The 19,897-nt window shown below is 43.6% G+C and overlaps 1 protein-coding gene across 2 annotated transcripts; it reads left to right on the top strand.

The window, feature by feature from the left end:
* The first annotated feature begins 1,733 nt into the window (after window positions 1-1,733).
* UBA2 (ubiquitin like modifier activating enzyme 2) lies at window positions 1,734-19,897 on the top strand. 2 transcript variants are annotated; one of them, XM_081963578.1, is made up of 17 exons: window positions 1,734-1,941; window positions 5,727-5,810; window positions 6,635-6,705; window positions 7,456-7,520; window positions 9,375-9,475; window positions 9,581-9,702; window positions 10,914-10,981; window positions 11,938-12,059; window positions 13,150-13,249; window positions 15,951-16,111; window positions 16,385-16,478; window positions 16,569-16,681; window positions 16,758-16,913; window positions 17,080-17,176; window positions 18,118-18,223; window positions 18,436-18,563; window positions 18,981-19,897. In XM_081963578.1, exons 1-17 carry the CDS (start codon window positions 1,795-1,797, stop codon window positions 19,166-19,168), a joined length of 1,923 nt encoding a protein of 640 aa, XP_081819704.1. In that variant the 5' UTR covers window positions 1,734-1,794; the 3' UTR covers window positions 19,169-19,897. The 2 variants fall into 2 exon arrangements, with proteins under 2 accessions (XP_081819704.1, XP_081819705.1); XM_081963579.1 differs by lacking the exon at window positions 1,734-1,941 and adding an exon at window positions 2,148-2,257.

The raw sequence follows: 19,897 nt of genomic DNA, 5'->3' as shown, positions 1-19,897 counted from the left end.
TACAAAAAACAAATTAAGGGCGGGAAAGGGAAGGGCAGAATGGGGTTTTCAGGAAATCCCATGACCAGTCTGGCATCACCAAGACGTTTTGGGAAACCCCCGAGGTATTGAGCCTGGTGAAATTCCGCCCTCAGATAAAATGGCCTTGAAGATGTCAGCATCTTCCGAAGTGCTCTGCTCTTCTCCTGCTCCAAATCAACCGTTTCTCCCCTCCCCAAATTCCCCCCATAGAAACATGAACAGCTTAGCTAAGGTGTGGGCAGAAGGAAGAGGAGAAAGAGAATTACAGCCCTACTAAAGGGAAGGGCTTTTGACTATCCAGGTAGTCCTCACTTAGTGACTTCTTGTTCAGCAACCGTTTGAAGTTACAACAGTGCTCAACAAGAAGACTTCTGGCCGGTCCTTGAAGTTGTGGCTCTTGCAGTGTCCCCACAGTCACAGGATTGCGATTGGGGCACTTGGCCCACAGTTCCAATGGTCACAGCTTCCCACAGTCACATCCTCACCCCTTGTGATCTTCACTGCCAGATTCCCATAAGTCAGGGGTGTCCAAACTTGGGAACTTTAAGACTTGTGGACTTCAACTCCCAGAATTCCCCAGCCAGCATGGCTGGCTGGGGAATTCTGGGAGTTGAAGTCCACAAGTCTTAAAGTTCCCAAGTTTGGACACCCCTGCCATAAGTCAAGTCAATGAGGAAACCAGCCACCCCTGACGTTGTGCTTAATGACTGCACAGGATTCCTTCACCACCACAAGCTGAACTGTCATTGTACACCGAAGACCGCATTTAATTTCGTTGTACAAGGTGCCATGACAATAAAAGTAAACTAAACTAAATGGACCTAAAACCCTCACGGGGGTCATCAGGTGTTCAGCAGAGCGAGCGGCAGGAGGGGAGAGCCCGTCGTGGCGTCTAGTCGTTCTGGCAGGCGATGCATAGGAATCGTTATCCAAACTGCCCGGAGGGCATTGAAACCAAGGCAGCGGCTATAATAAACCACGATCTCGCCGGAGAAGTCGCCAGAAACTGCGCTGCCTTCGCCAAACTCCAAGGGCTCCAGGTTTCCCGGGGGGAAAAGCGCCGCTGCTCCTGCCTGGAATCGCTTCCCTTTCGGAGGAGGAAGGAGGGAGAGGGGGGGCATGCGGCTTTGCACCCCCTCCCCAACCGACCGCCTAGCGGAGGACTCAGCCGCCTTCGGAGCTGCCCCTCCTGCTGCCCCTCCCCCCACGCCTGCCTGCCTGCCGGGACCTTCCCAGCGTCCCCAGTCTGGGCGGCTGCGGCGGAGGGGCGCCCGGGGGATCCTGGGCCGAGAGTGCTGCGGCAAAGGGAGGAAGCCTTGCGATGCGGTTGCCCAGAGCCGACGCCGCCTTGCAGCCTTCAGGGAGACCTGCCTGGGCATCGGACGGGGCGGCTTCTCCGGCGGATGCCGCCTGCGCCTCTGCGGCTTCCAAAGCTCGGCTGGAGGCGGAGAAGAGGCCGGGCGAGCGGGCAGGCTTCCTGCTGCCGAGCCTTCCGGCCGGTTGGCATAAAGCAGCGCGGGGCCCCTCCAGCCGGGCGCCCTTCTCCGCGCTGCGGGCAGCCGGGGCAGAGAGCCGGCGAAGGGCGAAGGGAGACGCGCCGTCGCCTGCCGGCCACTAGGGGCAGCCGCGCAGCCAGGGCCGCGGCCGCTCTGGGAATGCGCTTCCCGCTCTACGGTGACGGTCGCCGGAGGCGGCCTGAGGAGCGGCGCATGCGCGGCGCCTGGCTGGAGTCCCTCGCCGTCCCTTTTTCCCGCCCGCTTCCTCAGTGCTGGGATGGCGGCGGCGGCGGCAGTCCTAGCCCTGCAAGGGGAGCTGGCCCAGGCCGTGGCTTCCGCGCGGGTGCTGGTGGTGGGCGCCGGCGGCATCGGCTGCGAGCTCCTCAAGGACCTGGTGCTCACCGGCTTCGCCCACATCGACGTGGTGAGGCCTGGGAAGCGCGCGGGCGGGCGTGGGGGGGAGGGGCAGGCGCTCGCGCGGCTTGGCGCCTTCGGGCTGCCCGCGTCACACACACACACACACACACACACACACACACGGGAGGGGCGGGGCTTGATGGCGGCACGCGAAGGGAGCATCTCCGCCGGCTGTGCGCGCGCAGGCCTCCCGGCGGGCTCTCTGAGGGGAAAAAAGGCGGCCGAGGGGCTCCGGCGGAAAGATGCGCGAGGCTGCGGCCGAGGGTCCCCGTGAAAGCAGCCCTCCGGGGCCCCGCAGAGCATTCCAGCAGGGACGCTGGAAGGTGGGAAGCTGCGAGCGGTGTCCGGTGGGAACCGGCCTCCCTTGCAGCAGAACTGGGGGGGGGGGAGGGCTGACCCTCCCTCCCTCTCGGCAACTGCCCTGATACCCTTCCCTCCCCCCGAGGGATTTGGAGCCCGTCCCACAAGGCTTTTGCAGCCGTTCCACCTCACAAGGCAGTCCTTGTCTCCCGGTGTGGTGGCTGCTGACGGTGGAGCCTCCCCGTAAGAGAGCAGGCTACTTTTAGAGCAGCGTTTCTCAACCTTGGTAACTTTTAAGTCCTGTCCACAGGACTTAAAATCGCCAAGGTTGAGAAAGAACTGCTTTAGAGCCTGGAAAGAAACAGCAAAGAAAAATAGCGAGTTCTTTCATGATGGATTTTCCCTTGGGCTTCTGCCGGGGAGTTGGATGAGTGGTTTGTATTTTGATTGCAGCGCTTCTGTTCCTATCTGGAGTCTTACTGTGTTTATTCACTGGGTACTTAAGAGATCTTATGAAAGTTTGTGGAAGATAACTAACTTTGTTATAAATAAACCCGTTTGCCTGGATTAGCACATTGCAATTAACATTAACACAACATTAACACAGAGACCTCCCCCCCCCCCAAAGTTAAAACTAGTGGAACATAATATGTTGTGTGAATGCATTTAATGGCTCTTTATACTTAGTTTGCCTGTGGTTGCTGTAAGATTGTCAGTTCATAATTGAGCTTTCCCCCCCCCCCCTCTTCAAAATATATTCCCTGCAAAGTTGAAGGGTCAAGTGTTTTGTTTTTTTGCAAAACTCCTTAAGATTGGGAAGAGTCCTTTTCAGTGTTTGTGTACTGTGTCTTTGGTAGCACCTAATTGTAAAAATAATAGTGAATTAATGTTTTCACAGAAGGACTTGGGATATGCTGGAAATATAAAATACTTAAAATTTCAAACTTTAATATAAAGAAAGAATACAAAAACTCTGGAGGATTTCAAATAATATTTTCAGACATCCATAAATAAAACTCCTATATTTCTAGCTTAGATAAGTGTACTTTTGCAGCTGTATGGGCTGGGTACAGGTAAAAAAAAAATTCTGCTAATAAAGCTTAGTTTAGCTAAGTTTTATTGCTTAATGTCATCCTATAATTTGACCTCACCAGGAGATAATTTATAATTATTAAGTTTGTATATTGTTTTATTGTGGTCTGTACACCGCCCCGAGTCCCTTTGGGGAGAGGGGGCGATCTATAAATTAAATAAATTAAATTAAATAATGGTAGAACAGGCAACAGAACTGATTTTATTTTATAATGCAAAGTAAAATAAACTATTACTTGTTGATTATTGCAAAGTAAAAGCTTGGTAATAGAAGTATCTATATTTTTAATATGCATTAGGTTGGATACAGGTTTAATTATGCTCGGAGCAAATCCACTGATACTTTGATTAGCTCAAGTCTCACTGATTTCAATTCTTCTTCTTTAAGTATTACTAAACATGGACCCAGTTCATTCTGTTTGCATTCCAATAATTGTGGGATTATCAAAGCACCTATATGAAGCTTTGAACATACAAAGAAGAGACCCATTTGACACTCATGAATGTATAAGATTATTGTGCACATAGCAGACAATATTCTGTGAGATATATTCTTTTCTGAACTTGGACTGCTAATTGAAGCAGGCAGTTGAAAAGAATTGAGAATTGATTGAGAAATACTACCGTGTTTCCCCGAAAATAAGACAGGGTCTTATATTTTTTTGACCCACGAAATATGGCCTTGGGCTTATTAAAGGGGGAGGGCGTATTAGTTTTCAGGTGCAGGAAGCAGCAAGCCCACCAACCCCACCCTCTCCGTCCCACCATCTGCTTGCCCGTTCTCAATGGCCCAAGTTCTCCTTCGCCTGCCCTGGTTGCTGCTCTGGCCTTGCGGTGGGGGGAGGGGCTCTTCCTGGCAGAACGAACGAACACACACACACCCTCCCCCTCCAAGGCAGTCACATCCCTTCACTAACTTGCTTTCTAGCTCCATTCTCCGCTCCACGTGCACGACAAGAAAAGTAGACTGTGTGCCTATGGTAAAAAAAATACCAGAAAATATCTTCCAAGTTCTTGGGGGAAAAAAAAGACCTCGCGAAGTTGGAAGTAGTCCCACAAACTACTTTTCTTGCCCTGCACATTGGGAGGGGGGTGTTAGGGATCTCTTTCTCACACACACATACACACCATCCTTTCCTTGGGAGCTCTGCACAGACGCAGAGAAGGCTTCGGATAGAGCATTTGTGGGATGTGCGTCTGCGCTGAGATCCCAAGGAAAGAACGATTGCCAGGAAAAGGGGGGGGGGGATTTTGCCTGAGCTGAGCTTCCGAACAGGATAAGAGGAAGGAAAATCTCCCCTCCCCATTTTCAAGCCGTTCGCAAAAATGCCTCATTCCGAGCCTTCAATCCTGGAATATGCTGAAGGCTCGAAATGGAATGTTTTTGGAAACCGTTTGAAAATATGGAGGGGGATATTCCTGCCTCTCCCCCTGTTCTGAAGGTCACAGACTGAAAACAGGATAAGAGACAAAAATCCTCCCTCCCACATGCCTTCAATCCTGCAATCCTGGATAATGTGAAGGCTTGGAATGTGGTGTTTTTCAAACACCTTGAAAATGGGGAGGGGGGATTTCGTCTCTTATCCTGTTCTCAGTCTGTGCTGACCTTCAGAACGGGGAGAGACAGGAATATCTCCCTCCCCATTTTCAAGCCTGGTGAAACTCCTCTTTGAAAGGACGATCTGCAGGTGGAGGGGGAGATTTCCTGCACTTCGGCAGCTGCGTCTCCTCAAACGGCTTCTTCCAATGTCCTAGGTGTATTGATTTCCATGCCTTCTTTTCCTGCTCCGTGGACGGAATTGCGAGCTGACTGTCACCGTTAGGCAAGGAGGGCATGAGGCATTTGGGTTGTGTTGCTTGGCGTCCGGCTTCTTTTCCAGCCGCAATTGGCTGCAAAAGTGACGGGTGTTTGCTGGAGGCAGAGGCCTGAACAGCACCTGCAAATCAGCTGTTTTGTGAATGGAGCGACCCAGCTGATCTGATTAAGGGGCCAAGAAGCCCTAAGGTGACCGGGGAAGGGAAGGGCTGCCCCCTGTTCTGGCTAAACCCACCCCTTCACTAGGGCTTATTTTTGGGGGAGGGTTTATATTTTTGCCCACCACGAAAATCTGGCATGGCCTTAGTTTCAGGACATGTCGTATTTTCAGGGAAACACAGTATTTCTTAATTTAATAATGTGTATTCCACAATGACCCAAATCCAGATTGGTGTTCAGCTTCTAACATGAAATAGTAGTATCTAGCTACATTTTTGGAGAGGACTGAGGTGAAAGCCAAGGGGTGGTCTATCTCTCTGTGTCCTTCCGCATTCAATGATTACAGAGCTTGATCTCTGATATGCATAAAATATGCTTTTGTTAATTCATCTGAATAAATCTGGTAACAATTACTATATTTCTAGATTGATCTGGATACCATTGATGTCAGTAATCTCAACAGGCAGTTCTTGTTTCAAAAGAAGCATGTCGGGCGATCAAAAGCTCAGGTAAGATGAATCCTAAGTATATGTCATTTCTTATATTTTTCAGCTAATTAAAATTATTCACCATTTATATCCTCCCTCCCTCTCTTAGGAAATCATTTTAATTTGTTCCTCCCCATTTTTCATTGGACAACAGTTCCTTAAATATTCATTAATTTTATTCAATTTTGTGGCTTCCCAACTCACATATTGCAGCCTTTGGTTAAAAGCAAGTAAACAAGAAATATTAAAAATTTAAAAAGCAGACAAAAAATTACACCTCCAAAGCCAACAAGATCTGGGCACTAAGTAAAATCATAACTTGTTTAGGACTTAGAGCAGAGGTCCCCAATCCCCGAGCCGTGGCCCAGTATTGGGATGCAGCCAGTTCAGAACTGGGCTGGGCAAGCGGCAGAGGAGGGTGCATGCGTAGCTCCATTTGCATGAGCAGCAGGTGCCTCTATTATTTCATATATCTGTTAATAAGAATGTAGTCCAATATAGCTGACCCACTAGTTCCTTCCTCTACCTTTTGGATAATAAAGTTGTCATTCTACCACTTCTGCCAGTGATCTTTGCAGTGCCTCTCTTTCTCTCACCCTCTTCCACACAAATCTTCATGTAGCAACTATTTTGCTTAATGACCAAATCACTGGAAAGGACTGCCATCACTAAGTAACAAGAGGGTGTATATACGCCAATCTTCTGCTTTTCATCTCGGTTTGGTTTGTGTCTGCCTATTCGTCTTGTAGAATTATTAAAAAGCCATAAGGTCATTTCGACTTACTGTATAAAATTTAGATTTCATTGGTTCTTGAGTATCAATATATTTTCTTGATCTCTTGCAGGTTGCCAAGGAAAGTGTGCTACAATTTCACCAGCAAGCTAATATTATTGCTTATCATGACAGCATTATGAAGTATGCCTGGTTCTTCTTAAGATTCTTAGTGCTTTTATTGTCTTAGCCTTTATTGTCATTGAACATCATGTATACAACGAAATTGGTTTTAACCTCATTGATGCAATTCATGACAAAAAATACAAACAACATAAATAGTATAAAGAATAAGACACCAGGAGCTCAAAGCTGCAGCATCTACCCACGCAGCCATCTTGGAACCGGGTGCTTTTTTAAAAAATTTTTTGTTTTTTTGGAAATAATTTCTGTTTGTTACACACACAACTGGATTTCTTCCATAACTTGAGGGATTGTAATATATCAGACAATTTGGATTTTCTTTTTCTACTTAATTCTGATTTAGTAACAGAATACCTGATAGCTACTGAAACCTCATCATCAGCTGTACAAATTCCAAACAAAGACATATTTCACTAGACATCTGCCTAGATAATAATGCGGTCAATTTTATTCAGAAAATAAAATGTTTTTGTTTGGATCCTAACTAACTTTTGCTTAAAGAAAGAGGTTGTGGAAAGAGCAGCAATCTTCTATCAATTGGCTTTCCAGCTAATTAAAATAAAATAAATTGAAATAAAACATTTTTCTTCAAACCGTTTTGATATACTAACTGAAAGAAAGTATTTTTGAATTATTTTTTAACCAGTAGAATTACAAACTTAGCGATGTGATGTTTGGAAAAGATTTTATTCATAAAGGTTTCGCTTCACACGCTTAATTAAAACAGATATATGTGCTCTTTTTCTGCAGCGCTGATTATAACGTGGAGTTTTTTCGACAGTTCACCCTAGTAATGAATGCCTTAGATAACAGAGGTGAGAAATCTCTCTGCATCTTACATTTTTAACTGGGTCCCCCACACAAACACTCAAATAACCTCCAATGTCTCTTTCAATGTATTTCATAATAAGATGGGATGCATAGATAAACATGAGAGCAATATTTAAGAATTCATGTTAAATGCTCTGATTGCAAACTGCTATTTTAATGGTTGCTCAGTGATTAAAGTGAAGAATATCCTCTTGTAGAGGGCATAGGGAATGGCCTTGAAGGACAGAACGGCTCAGGCAGTAGTCAGAAACTAATTTGAGAAAACATCAGACAAGCCCCTCCCTAAAGAGCTGTGGTGGTGATGGTGGCGCAGTGGTTAGAATGCAGTACTGCAGGATTTTATTTTTATTTATTTCTTGGATTTCTAGACCGCCCCCTCTCCCAAAAAGGGACTCCGGGCGGTGTACAGTCAATGCAGATAAAAATACAATCATAAAACAATTAAATGCATTTGGATGGAGGAGATAGGCTGTACAAGAAATAAATATATTCTAAAACCCTAAAAACATCCCCAATTAAAAACCCAAACCCAATTAAAATAAATCCCCGGGAGGTAAAACTAAGAAAGTGCCAGGCCAGCTGATTGAAATAGGTGAGTCTTTAACTTTTGACGGAAGGAACGGAGGTCGGTGGTGGTTCGAATGTCGGGGGGGAGGTCATTCCAGAGGGTTGGGCCCATCACAGAGAAGGACCTACTCCTAGGTGTCGCCTGCTGACACTGCCTAGCGGACGGCACCAGGAGGAGTCCCTCCCTGTGTGAGCGAATAGGATACGTCTGCTGACTCTCATCTGCTTGCAGTTCTGCAGTTCACATCTCACCAGGCTCAGTGGGGACTCGGATTGTCAAGGGCAATAAACCGACTCTGTAAACCACTTTAGAGAGACCTGTAAAGCACTGTGAAACGGTCTATAAGTCTCTTCCTCTGGATTGTGTTGCTTCTTGTCAGGCCCCCTTTCTTGGAATGTGCTCCCTCTTTTCTAGAAACTGTTACGCTACTGTGGTCCATCACGCTAACCCTTCCATAGGCCCCAGCCCTCAACATTAGCCTAAGTTAGAATAATGAAGTTGGAAGGGACCTTGGAGGTCTTCTAGTCCAACCCCCTGTTTGAGCAGGAGACCCTATACCAGTGATGGCTCACCTTTTTTGGCTCGTGTGCCAAAAGCGGGGGGGAGTGCAGGGTTGTCGTGCATGGGCGTGCCACAACCTTAATGCCATGTGTGCGACCCCAGCGCACATGTGCGTGTCCTCTCCACCCCACACCATCCCCGCTTTTGGCGTGCTTTTTTTGCCCTCCCCAGGCTCCAGAAGCTTTCTAGGAGCCCGAGGAGAGCGAAAACAGCCTTCCCCACCCTCCCCAGAGACCCTCCGGAGGCTTCAGGAGCTTCCCTGAAGCCTCCAGAGGGTGAAAAACGGCCTCAAAAGAAGGCCGAAGTGAGCTGGCGCTCTGGCTAACAAATGGTGCCATAGGTTGGCCATCATGGCCCTATACCATTCCAAACAAATGGTTCTTCAGTCTTCTTGAAAAACCTCCAGTGATGGGTCACATACAACTTCTGGAGGCAAGCTGTTTCATTGATTAATTGTTCTCACTGTCAGGAAGTGTGTCCTTAATTCTAAGTTAGATCTCTTCTTTTGATAATGTTCTTGCCCTGCCCTCAGGTACTTTGGAGAATAGGCTGACCTCTTCCCTGAAGCCCCTTAAATATTGGAAGACAGCTATTATAGTCAGGTCTGTCTCGTAGGACTAACATCACTGTACTTTCGGGATAAATATGGCAGTATTGAACCTAGCACTTTTGGTTCTTGGAAGTCAGTAATGGTCATCTCTTTACCCAGCTGCCCGTAACCACGTGAACAGGATGTGTTTGGCTGCTGATATCCCTCTTATAGAAAGTGGAACCGCAGGCTATCTTGGGCAAGTCACCGTTATCAAAAAGGTAAGACATTGTCTTACTGGTCTCTGCTGCTGCAGCATTACAATCCTCAAAATGTATCAATACTCACTCTGCAGTAATGTTTTGTTCTGATTTTTTCTTCAATAGGGAGTGACAGAGTGTTATGAATGTCATCCTAAACCAACCCAGAAAACGTTTCCAGGCTGCACCATTCGGAATACTCCTTCTGAACCCATCCACTGCATTGTGTGGGCAAAGTATTTATTCAAGTAAGCTGCCTCTCTTGAAAGGAAAAATGCCATTCTCCTGTGGCAAACTTCAGAAGAGCTCTGCTACTCTCTGCTCGTAACTTCTTGAGCTGGGGTTCCTTATCTGGTTTATATTGATTTATCGGCTAGGACTATTGTGTGGATGACCCCATCTTATAGAAGAAACCTGGACGTACAAATCGTTACAGTTAACATGCTGTGAATGTAAACACAAGGAAGACACGTTGCCCTGTCCTTCTCAGTTGCAGCTGCCACCAGTGCCTGTTTTCTGTGAAAACCTCTCTGACATTTTTGTAGTAATTCTTCAGTGATTCTTTTTTTAACATTTGCATTGAGTGATGAATACCAAGAACACTATAACCAGCAGGGCCCTTTTGGATAAATTCCAGTAGTTGCAGTTTGGTACATTTGGCCTTGAGAAGACAACTCTGAAAAGGATACAGGGACACTTGTGAAACTCCTCTAAGGATGACACACAGGACCAAAAGCTGTCTTTGTCACTGCATGAAATAATGGATTAAATTAGAGGAAAGCAAATTCCAACTGAATGCCAGTTAACAATAAATATATTTGAGGCTAGAGCTTGGAGGAGATAGTAGACTGCTATGTAAAAGAGGAAGGTTTACTACAGGTAATCCTTGACTTGTGACCACAATTGGAACTGAAATTTCAGTCACTAAGCAGACAATTGTTATGAGAGTCATCAGATGAGCAAACCTGATTTTACCAGTGCTTTTACTGCAGTTAAGCAGGTTGATAAGTGAATCACAGAGTCATTAAGCAAGTCCAACTTCCCCAATTGACTTTGCTTGTCCGTTGTCTGCTGAGAAGGTTGCAAATCGTGATCGCTCGACTACAAGGTGCTGCAACTGTTGTAAATGGAAGCTGGTTGCCAAGCACCCAAACCTCAGTTCTGACTCCGGGATGGTGCAATGCTTGTAACTTCAAGGGCGGGTCATAAGTCACTTTTTTCCGAGGCTGCCATAACTTGATCATTAAACTTACTATGGGGTTTCTCTCTCTCTCTCTCTCTCTCTCTCTCTCTAATTCTTAAAATAAACACTTGCCTGTGTGTCATAGTTGTTAAATTGGACTAAAGTCAGCAAACATTCCAATAAACCAAATGGATAATTGCTCTTCAAATGTTGTATTTGTAAATAAAAAAAATGTGTATGTGCATATTCACATCCTTCGTATGTTTGAACCCACAGCCAACTATTTGGAGAAGAAGACGCTGATCAAGAGGTGTCTCCTGATAGAGCTGATCCTGAAGCTTCTTGTAAGTGTGAAATTCTTCTTCGTTCTTGAGTAAATGAGCCCTTTACTCTGCCTGTCGGAGGCCAAGAACCTTTCACTGCTTCTCACCAGACTTTTCACCCAGAGGCCAGCCGAGCGTGTTCCATTCTCCTTGCCACAAAAGCATCACTCTCCGGACCATCCAAGTCTTAGCCCTTTCCTTAAAAGGGTTTGGATTAGAATAACTTTTTTGTCACTTTGATTGTACATTAATCGGCATACATTGAAAGGAAATTTAGTAGCATACAGATCTCAAGGGGTCACCACTTCCAATATATACTACATAAACATGACAAGATAATTACAAAATTATGCATATACCCACATATATTATTATATGACATAGAGAAACAACACCGTCTAGTTTGGATGCATACATGTACATGGCGAGAAAAACGAATCTTGCAAGTTTACCAGATGGGTGGCATAGGAAGCAAAGCTGTTACAGAATCTGGTAGTTGTGCTAGAAATACTTTGAAACCTCCTCCCAAAGGGGAGCAACAGAAGCAGATCGTGATGTGGGTGTGTGGTGTCTAAGAATGTATTGAGCTCTAAGCACATAGCACTTATAAACAGTACCCTGAATGACAGGAAGCGAGCTTTCTATAATCTCCACTGTCCTTACCACTCTCTGTATGGACTTTCTATCTGCAGCCACCAAATCAAACAATGATACACTTCGTTAAAATGCTCTCAATCATGCCTCTGTAGAAAGTGGCCAGATAGAAGGAGAAATATGATCTCTTCATCCAATGCAGGAAATGCAAAAAGTAACATGTCTTCAGAATATTTCATATGTCCAACCAACTTGGTAATCTGAATGATAACCCACAATCACCTGTGTGGGCTGTCTTCCTGAGAAGTACCTGCTCTTTGCCCAGTAAAAGATCTTGGGCAAAATATCCTAGTAATGAGTGTGAAATATTCCATTGTTGACAGGGGAGCCAGCAGAAGCGGAGGCTAGAGCAAGAGCCTCAAATGAGGATGGGGACATCAAGCGGGTTTCAACAAAGGAATGGGCTAAATCTACAGGCTATGATGCAGTTAAGCTTTTCACTAAGGTAGGGCAAGCTCTGTGTTTATATCTGTACAAGCTGAAGAAAAAGAGAACAGTGGACTTCTTTCCATGGGGCCTATTTGTATACTGGGAGGTAGTGAAGAAATTAAATGAAACACAGAACCACTATAGTCATCACTTTTTAATTTTAAAAAGTTGTACATTTTTAAAAATTTAAAATTGTAATGCACTTCAATGTACGCTATATTGCCAAAAGTATTCGCTCACCCATCCAAATAATCAGATTCAGTTGTGAGGGAATACTTTTGGCAATATAGTGTATGTATTAGTGATGTATCCTCTATACCTGGTGAATCTATATAGCCCAGCTTGGTTGCTGTGGGGCATTGCCAGTTTTGATCAGCTGCATTTAAGCTGTTTTGATCAGGGGCATTTAAGAGAAAGGAAGCTGTTTCCATACTGTAAAATGGGTCCCCAACCCCCGGGCCATGATGGGGTAGAGGCCTGCGGCCATGTACTCGCAGCTCCATTTGCACAAGTAGTGGGCGTGCACACGTGAAGCTATATTTGCCTTGCTCCCTTACTGTCCTCTTCCTCCTGCGCTGGTAAAGGAATGTGAAAACTCCAAAGGCTCCCAGCTGCATTCACACTCTTCATATTGTTTTAGAGAGAGTGCTGTTTTTCATGGTAACAGGCCATACATTTGAGAAGGGAAAGCTGCTAAAATAGCAAGAAGGTGGACAAATGTTTGTATCAGGACCATTTTTGGTCTGGGGGCCGTATTCTATACCCAAGGTGTGCAGTGGGATAAGGTGGGGATTGACATGACCTTTATTACATTTTTTAATGGGCCATTAGGCTACTTCAGTTTATGTTAAACCTTTAGCGTTCACAAATAGAATATAGCATGTTTACTAATTTTGCTGTCTTTATCAAAGTTACACAAGATTGCACTCAGCAATTTCAGATATTCCAGAAATTTACTATTATCAGCAAATGTCAAGATTCAGCATATCTTTGAAAGAGCTCTGTTGTAATATTCCCAATCAGCCCTAACCAGAGAGCTGTTAATATTTCTAACAAACAAGAACATCACTTAATATTAAGCTTCCTTTCCAAATCTGGTTTTCTAGCTTTTCAAAGATGATATCGGGTATCTGTTAACAATGGATAAGCTCTGGAGAAAAAGGAAACCACCTATTCCTCTGGACTGGAATGAAATACAAAATCAAGGTAAGCATTTTTAGATTAAGAGTTGAAAATAACTGAATCAGCCAAACAGTATTTCAATACTGGCCTCCAGCAGAACTGATCAGTGTATTTACATCATTTATTTAGTGCTGATTCCAGAATATTTGAAGGATGTGATCGTATCAATTTAAATTTGACAAGTTGCTCTTTAAATTTTTATGCCATCCAACTCCCAAAGGACTTTGAGTGGTAACAGATAAAAAACATCAAAAAAGAAAATACAATCATCTCATATACATGACTGGCTAGCACGCACAATTTCACAAAAACCAAACCATCAAAACAATTGAAAAACAAAACCATCAAAATACAACTAAACTGGTTAAAAACTATAAATAAAAATAAAATGTGGGAAAGTACCTTCCAAAACTTACAAGCAATTAAGTTTTGTGCGTTCCAAAACTTTAAAACATCTTGCAGCTTCATATTTTGATTGAATCCTTAGCTGAATGACAAGACCAGGTTGTCCATAAGGTCAGGTTGGAGCCAAATTCGCCTCATCAGGGATGATGTTCCACAGGAAAGATGCCATGACGGAAAAGGCTCTCCTCCTCTCGGGTTCTGCCAGATGAAGCTCCTCGGCAGGCACAATCCCCCATAGTGCCCTTCTGCTGGACTGGATGGTACAGGTGGACATAACCAGGAAGTGGCAGTCCCTCAGATAACCTGGCCTCGTGTTACGTAGGGCTTTACAGGTCACAACAAGGCACCTTGAATTGAACGTGGAAGAAGACAAGCAACCAAGGCAGATTGTGAAGCAGAGGGATGGCATCTACTGTTCTAGGGTCATACATCACTGCCCAAGCCATTGCATTTTGCACCAGCTGCAGCTTCTGGGTGCTCCTCAAAAGCAGCCCCCTGTGGAACACATTAGACTAGTCCACTTGGGAGGTGACCATGGCGTTAATGACTCCGGGTAGATTGCAAACTGCTATTGTTGCCCAGTGATCAAAGTGAGCAAGACCCTCTTGTAGAGAGCGTAGGGAATGGCCTTGACGGACAGAAAGAACTTCTGCTTGTGCAGTTGCACAGGAGCCCTCCTAGCAACACTTGCTCCTCATGCTGGAGTCATAAGGTCAAAAGGACCCCCAGATTGGACACTGGGTCTATTTGGAGTCGTGCCACCCCACCCAGCACCAAAGATGGCCTAGGTCTACAACTGACAGGCCCCAAAACAAAGTAACTTGGTCATGTCAAGGTTGAGCTGAAGCCTTTCTGTTCCCCACCCAAACTCACACAGCCTCCAGATCTTGAGAAAGCTCATCAACAGCACTGTTTAATTTGCCATGGGTGAAGTGGGGGCCCACGGAGTCATCCCCTCAACCAATGTTGACTGGAACCAGCCCCAGAGGAAATGGGAACTACCGTAAACAGTGTTTCCAGTCTCTCACCCATGGAGCTGGCTCAGAAGAATATAAATACAAACACAAATAAAACAAATAGAACAGAAAAGAAATCAGCATATATTAACATGAAATTTTATTGCATTCAGCTCTCAAAAGATAACCATTATACACACACACACACACACACACACGACACAGAAAAATGTTAACATCTAGTTTACATATACATGGCTGGAGGGGGTGGTGGAATCCTATGAATTTACAAGATGGATGGCATTAGGAACAGAGCCACCCAAATTAGGAACATTACAGAATCTAGCAATCATGCTATAGATACTTCGAAACCTCCTCCCAGAGGGGAGCAACCGAAACAGACCATGAAGTCGGTGTGTGCAGTCGCTAACAATGCTTTGCGCTCTAAGCACATAATATTTATAAGCAGTATCCTGAATAACGGGAATGAGCTTCCTATAATCTTCTTGGCTGTCGTTACTACTCTCTGTATGGACTTTCTATCTGATGCTCTGCTAACATCAAACCAAACAGTGATGGAGTTTGATAAAAATGTTCTCAATTGTGCCTCTGCAGAAAGTGGCCAGGGCAGAAGTAGAAAGATGCACTCTCCTCATTCATGCAAATGCTGGTTTGCACGCTTCGCTAAGCTTGCATACTTCCTCAATAGCACGATTGATGGTTTCAGAAGCCACTGAGAAATCAGAAAGCACAAGGGTAAATACACCACCTGCATCCTGATTTCACCCCAGGTCATCTATAATTGAAGTGTGACCAAAGCTGACTAAACACTAAATCCCAGCCTGAAACTGGACTGGAACAGATCTAGATGATTCATTTCCTCCAGGGTTCTCATCAGACTGACCACCACCTCAACAATCTTCCCACAAAGTTATCAAAAAACATTGATTGAAGGACTTCCTCAAGTTGATTGCATTTCACAAGTGCTGGTGTGAAAATGTTGAAAATGTTTGTGTTATAGATGTTATGTATAAAATACTAAATACAGTAAGGCTTCAAGTTAATGAACTTCAGAGCGGAGGGGTTTCAAATGAGGCAGTTGTGAAGATCACTTTTGGTTGCCTTCCCAGTGTTGGAACTGTTGTCCTTCGACTGTTTGAGGGTCCATTTTTCTCTGTCAGCAAAGAGGTTTGGATCACAGCAGAAACTAGGCTGTTGGCTTCAGACGTGCATTAGTTGTAGAGTTAGTGGAAGCCTCATTGTCCTAATGTACAAATAATACGTTTGATGTGAAATTGCATTCAGTTTAGAATGTTTTAAAGAACAATTTGCTCAGTGTTTCTTTTCTTCTTTTTCATCTGAAGACAACAACACGTCTAATCAGCAGAATGAATCTCCTTTGGGCCTCAAGGACCAGCAGGTTTTAGATGTAAAGAGCACTGCACATTTGTTCGCTAAGAGCATAGAGACCCTGAGAGTTCAACTGGCAGAAAAAGGTGATGGAGCTGAGCTTGTATGGGATAAGGTTAGTTCAGCAAATGATTGAGAGTCTGTTGAATGCAGAGGAGTAAACCAGCCTTCTACCTAAGAAGTAGCATTGCAAACTATTGAACAGAGCCAGGAAGTGCCATTCAAGATGAAACAAGAGTCCAAGGTTGACTTGAAGTCTGATAAATGGATCGAAACGTTCTTTCCTGGATAAATATATGAAACTGAAAAAAATGACCATATAGTTAACTTTATATTTCGTGATATATAGATATTTTCTTGTTAACCGAAGGTAGAATCTTGATTGCAGGATGAGCCTTCTGCCATGGATTTTGTCACTTCTGCTGCAAACCTCAGGATGCATATCTTTAGTATGAACATGAAGAGCAAATTTGATATTAAATGTAAGTTCTGGTTTCCCTGATTTTTAAAAATATTTTCTGTGCCAAATTTCCACATACAGGAAAAGCATATTATTTTTGCTTCCTTTTCAGCAATGGCAGGAAACATTATCCCAGCTATAGCTACTACCAATGCCATAATAGCTGGTCTGATAGTGCTAGAGGGACTAAAAATTCTCTCGGGAAAAATTGAGCAGTGCAGAGCGGTAAGTGTGGTGCAACTAAGTACTTTTCTCTTCTTCTGGCCCTCCTGAATACATGGTTTGTTTTCTCTTCTCTAAGATTTTCCTGAATAAACAACCTAACCCCAAAAAGAAGCTGCTTGTTCCATGTGCTCTGGACCCCCCCAATCCTAACTGCTATGTTTGTGCAAGTAAACCAGAAGTGACGGTGAAGCTTAATGTCTACAAAGTCACTGTTCTAACCCTGCAAGACAAGGTAAAGCAGCTGGGCTTTTTCCATTCAATTCCTGCTTGAACAGCGTTGATAGAATGCTCCTCCCCAGAATCTCTGCCCCAAGACTGATTTTTAACATTCTTGTTTTTAATTTAGAGAGAAAGGGAGAAAGAATCTTAGCATCTGAAAGTATATTTTTATCTAACAGATAGTTAAAGAGAAATTTAATATGGTAGCGCCTGACGTCCAAATAGAAGATGGAAAGGGAACTATTCTCATCTCTTCAGAAGAAGGAGAAACGGAAGGTATGAAATTAAAGCTAAAACCGGAGGGTGAATATATTAAAAAAAACATGAAGGAAAAAAACACTTCTCAACTCTCTATATGTTACATTTCATCAGTATTATTCTGTCCAAACTCCAATTCCGCCACAATGGAAACAAACACCTTATTTTTTTTTTCTGAGAAGCACATTACACTGTATTCTGGTTATAATTAATTTAACAAACATATTCTCTTCTCAATTCACCTTTGCAACTGAACTAACTCAAGGAAAAAATTGCTGCTTAGCCAGGTCATCATCCCTTATTTTCCTTTTCCAAGAAGCAAAAGAGAACGGGGGGGGGGGGGGGGGAGGGGCTGCCCTTCTTCAGCTACTTTTAAAGCAGGAAAAATTCATAAACACAAATGAAAGCATGGACGTTCCTTTTTTTCAATGGCTTCTTTGGGAATCCAATTCTCCTTGTGTGCTTGCTAGAAGTGTGAGATGCAAGGAAAACGGTATTTACGATGGGAAAAATGGAAGGGGATAAATGAGGATTGGACACTGACTCACCTGGACAAATATAGAAGTGGAAGAGATAAATGAAAGAGTCCATAGGAAAGAGTTCTGAAGTCCTTTTATCCTGAGCTGAACTATAAAGAGGAATGCATATTGGGCTGAAAGATGGCATGCTTGAAGTTAGAGATGGGGGTTGAGTAAGAATGTATGTTTAGTCACTGTTAAAGCAACTCTCTATGCGGACAAGGAAGAAGTAATTCTGAAAACACTGGCTTTGGTGCTTCCATAAAACCTTTCCTTTTTTTTGTCCATATTCTTTTCTCAAATATGGTACATGCATCTCTCTTTTTTTCCAGTCAGGTAAAAAACTGACTTTAATTCAATGTTTTACCAGCCTTAATTTTGTAGGTTGTTTTCATAAAACGTTGCATGTGTCCTTTCTCTGATTTCCTTTCTTGCTTACAGCAAATAACCACAAGATGTTGTCAGAATTTGGGATACGAAACGGCACTCGGCTACAAGCAGATGACTTTTTGCAGGATTATACCCTACTGATCAATGTGCTACACAGGTGAGGAAGGTCAAATCCAACTTTATGAGGCATTGCTGAAATCAGAATTCCAGCGGAAAGAATGACAGATATTTTGCTTGTAGAGAGATCAAATCTGTGGCCTTTCTTGGCCAATTACTGGAACCTAGAGGAGGTTCAGAAACACGTCTTCTCATTAACCATGCGGCAATGCCCATATAGAAGCTTATTCTTGTCTGTATCTTTCTGAGCAGCGAAGACCTTGCAAAAGATTTGGAATTTGAGGTTGTTGGCGATGAAATCATTGGTCCCAAATCAGAACCGTCCACCAAAAATATCACCAATGGAAGTGATGATGGAGTTCAGCCTTCAACATCTACAGGTAAGAAAAAACAATATTGCTGATGTATTTTGGAAGTTTTGGCAGTCATGTTGCACGTTGAAATGGAAGCTGTTTGAAGAGAACTAATTGTTTTGTACATTTTTTAATATTCTTTAAAATACACAGATTTTACTTAATCCTCTGAATAAGGATTACACCAATTTCTTTCCTACTAGGCTGGTCTTGTCCTCACAATCATATGTCGTCTTCTCTCCTTGGCCAGACATTTTAGGAATTAAAGTGGTTTAACAATTCACATCCTTCACTGCAAATGTCAGGTTGTGACATATTCATAAAAGATTGTTCTCGAACAGCAGAAAGTACTGATAGAAATAAAACCGCAGATTCTTGCGGTAAACTTGCATTTTAAAGAACTGTAAAAGCCAGTTTGCTCTATGATGCTTCTTTCTTTTCCAGCTCATGATGATGATGATGATGATGATGTTATGATTGTTGAGACTGAAGAAGGTCCATCAAACAATGCCGATGACACAGAAGCTAAGAACCGCAAGAGGAAGCTTGATGACAAAGAATACACTGGTGCGAAAAGAATGCGATCCGAGCTGCCAGATGACAAACAGGATGATGTGATAGCCCTGGACTGAGGGCTGCCGTGCCGGAGGGTGTGCCAAAAGGCCAATGGAAGGGAGGTGTGAATAGCTGTATCAGCCCGAATTGCAGAATCTCTGCCATTGTCATTCCGTCATATTTCGATCTTCCCCAGTATGCTATTTGAAATGTACTGGATTATCTTATCCACTCAAGCACAGTCACAAAAATTAAGCAGAATGTTCGAAAGCTGAATTGATAAAGGAAAACAAAGGAACCCCAGATTAGTGAAGAGTTTATCAATTGGTAAATTTTCAGAACATTTCAATTCTGGCTTAAAAAAACATTTCTTAGCCTAGTTCTTGCAATTTGTCACACCTTCAGAACTAAATTTGAAACTGAAGGTGAGCTGTGTTTCAAGTAGTCGTTGGACACCATGTAAATTACTGTAAAACAATTTACTCAGTCAGCTGGTAGTGCCTGCTGTGTGAAAAATGGATGTTGGTGTAGTGTTAGAGTTTCAGATTATTTATATAGGATGTTATGTAAAACTTAACTGCTACTCTACCAGCCATCTAATGGACCAAGTAGATACACTAGCTGTAAACTACATCTGTTTGCACAGACCATCTCTGTGCTGACCTGAGGATTTGTAAAGTGACTTCATAATACTGTACTAACTTTGATCTTAAGCATCCACAAATATATTGCAGGGCTTTTGAAAAATATTCTTTGTTGGTATTGAAAAGGGAGGGGTTTTTTAAATAAAAATTTTTGTCACTGAT

Source organism: Natrix helvetica (genome assembly GCF_964273705.1).
Source record: "Natrix helvetica genome assembly, chromosome: 10".
NCBI lineage: Eukaryota > Metazoa > Chordata > Lepidosauria > Squamata > Natricidae > Natrix > Natrix helvetica.
This window is presented reverse-complemented; position numbering and strand designations above follow the sequence as displayed.

What these genes read in the sequence shown, in the direction of transcription:
- UBA2 (XM_081963578.1), top strand. Translation starts at nt 1,795, where the DNA reads ATGGCGGCGGCGGCGGCAGTCCTAGCCCTGCAAGGGGAGCTGGCCCAG. An exon ending in TGGGCAAAGTATTTATTCAA is followed by an intron (nt 9,703 to 10,913) that starts GTAAGCTGCCTC and finishes TTGAACCCACAG; the next exon opens with CCAACTATTTGGAGAAGAAG. An exon ending in AGCTGATCCTGAAGCTTCTT is followed by an intron (nt 10,982 to 11,937) that starts GTAAGTGTGAAA and finishes CATTGTTGACAG; the next exon opens with GGGAGCCAGCAGAAGCGGAG.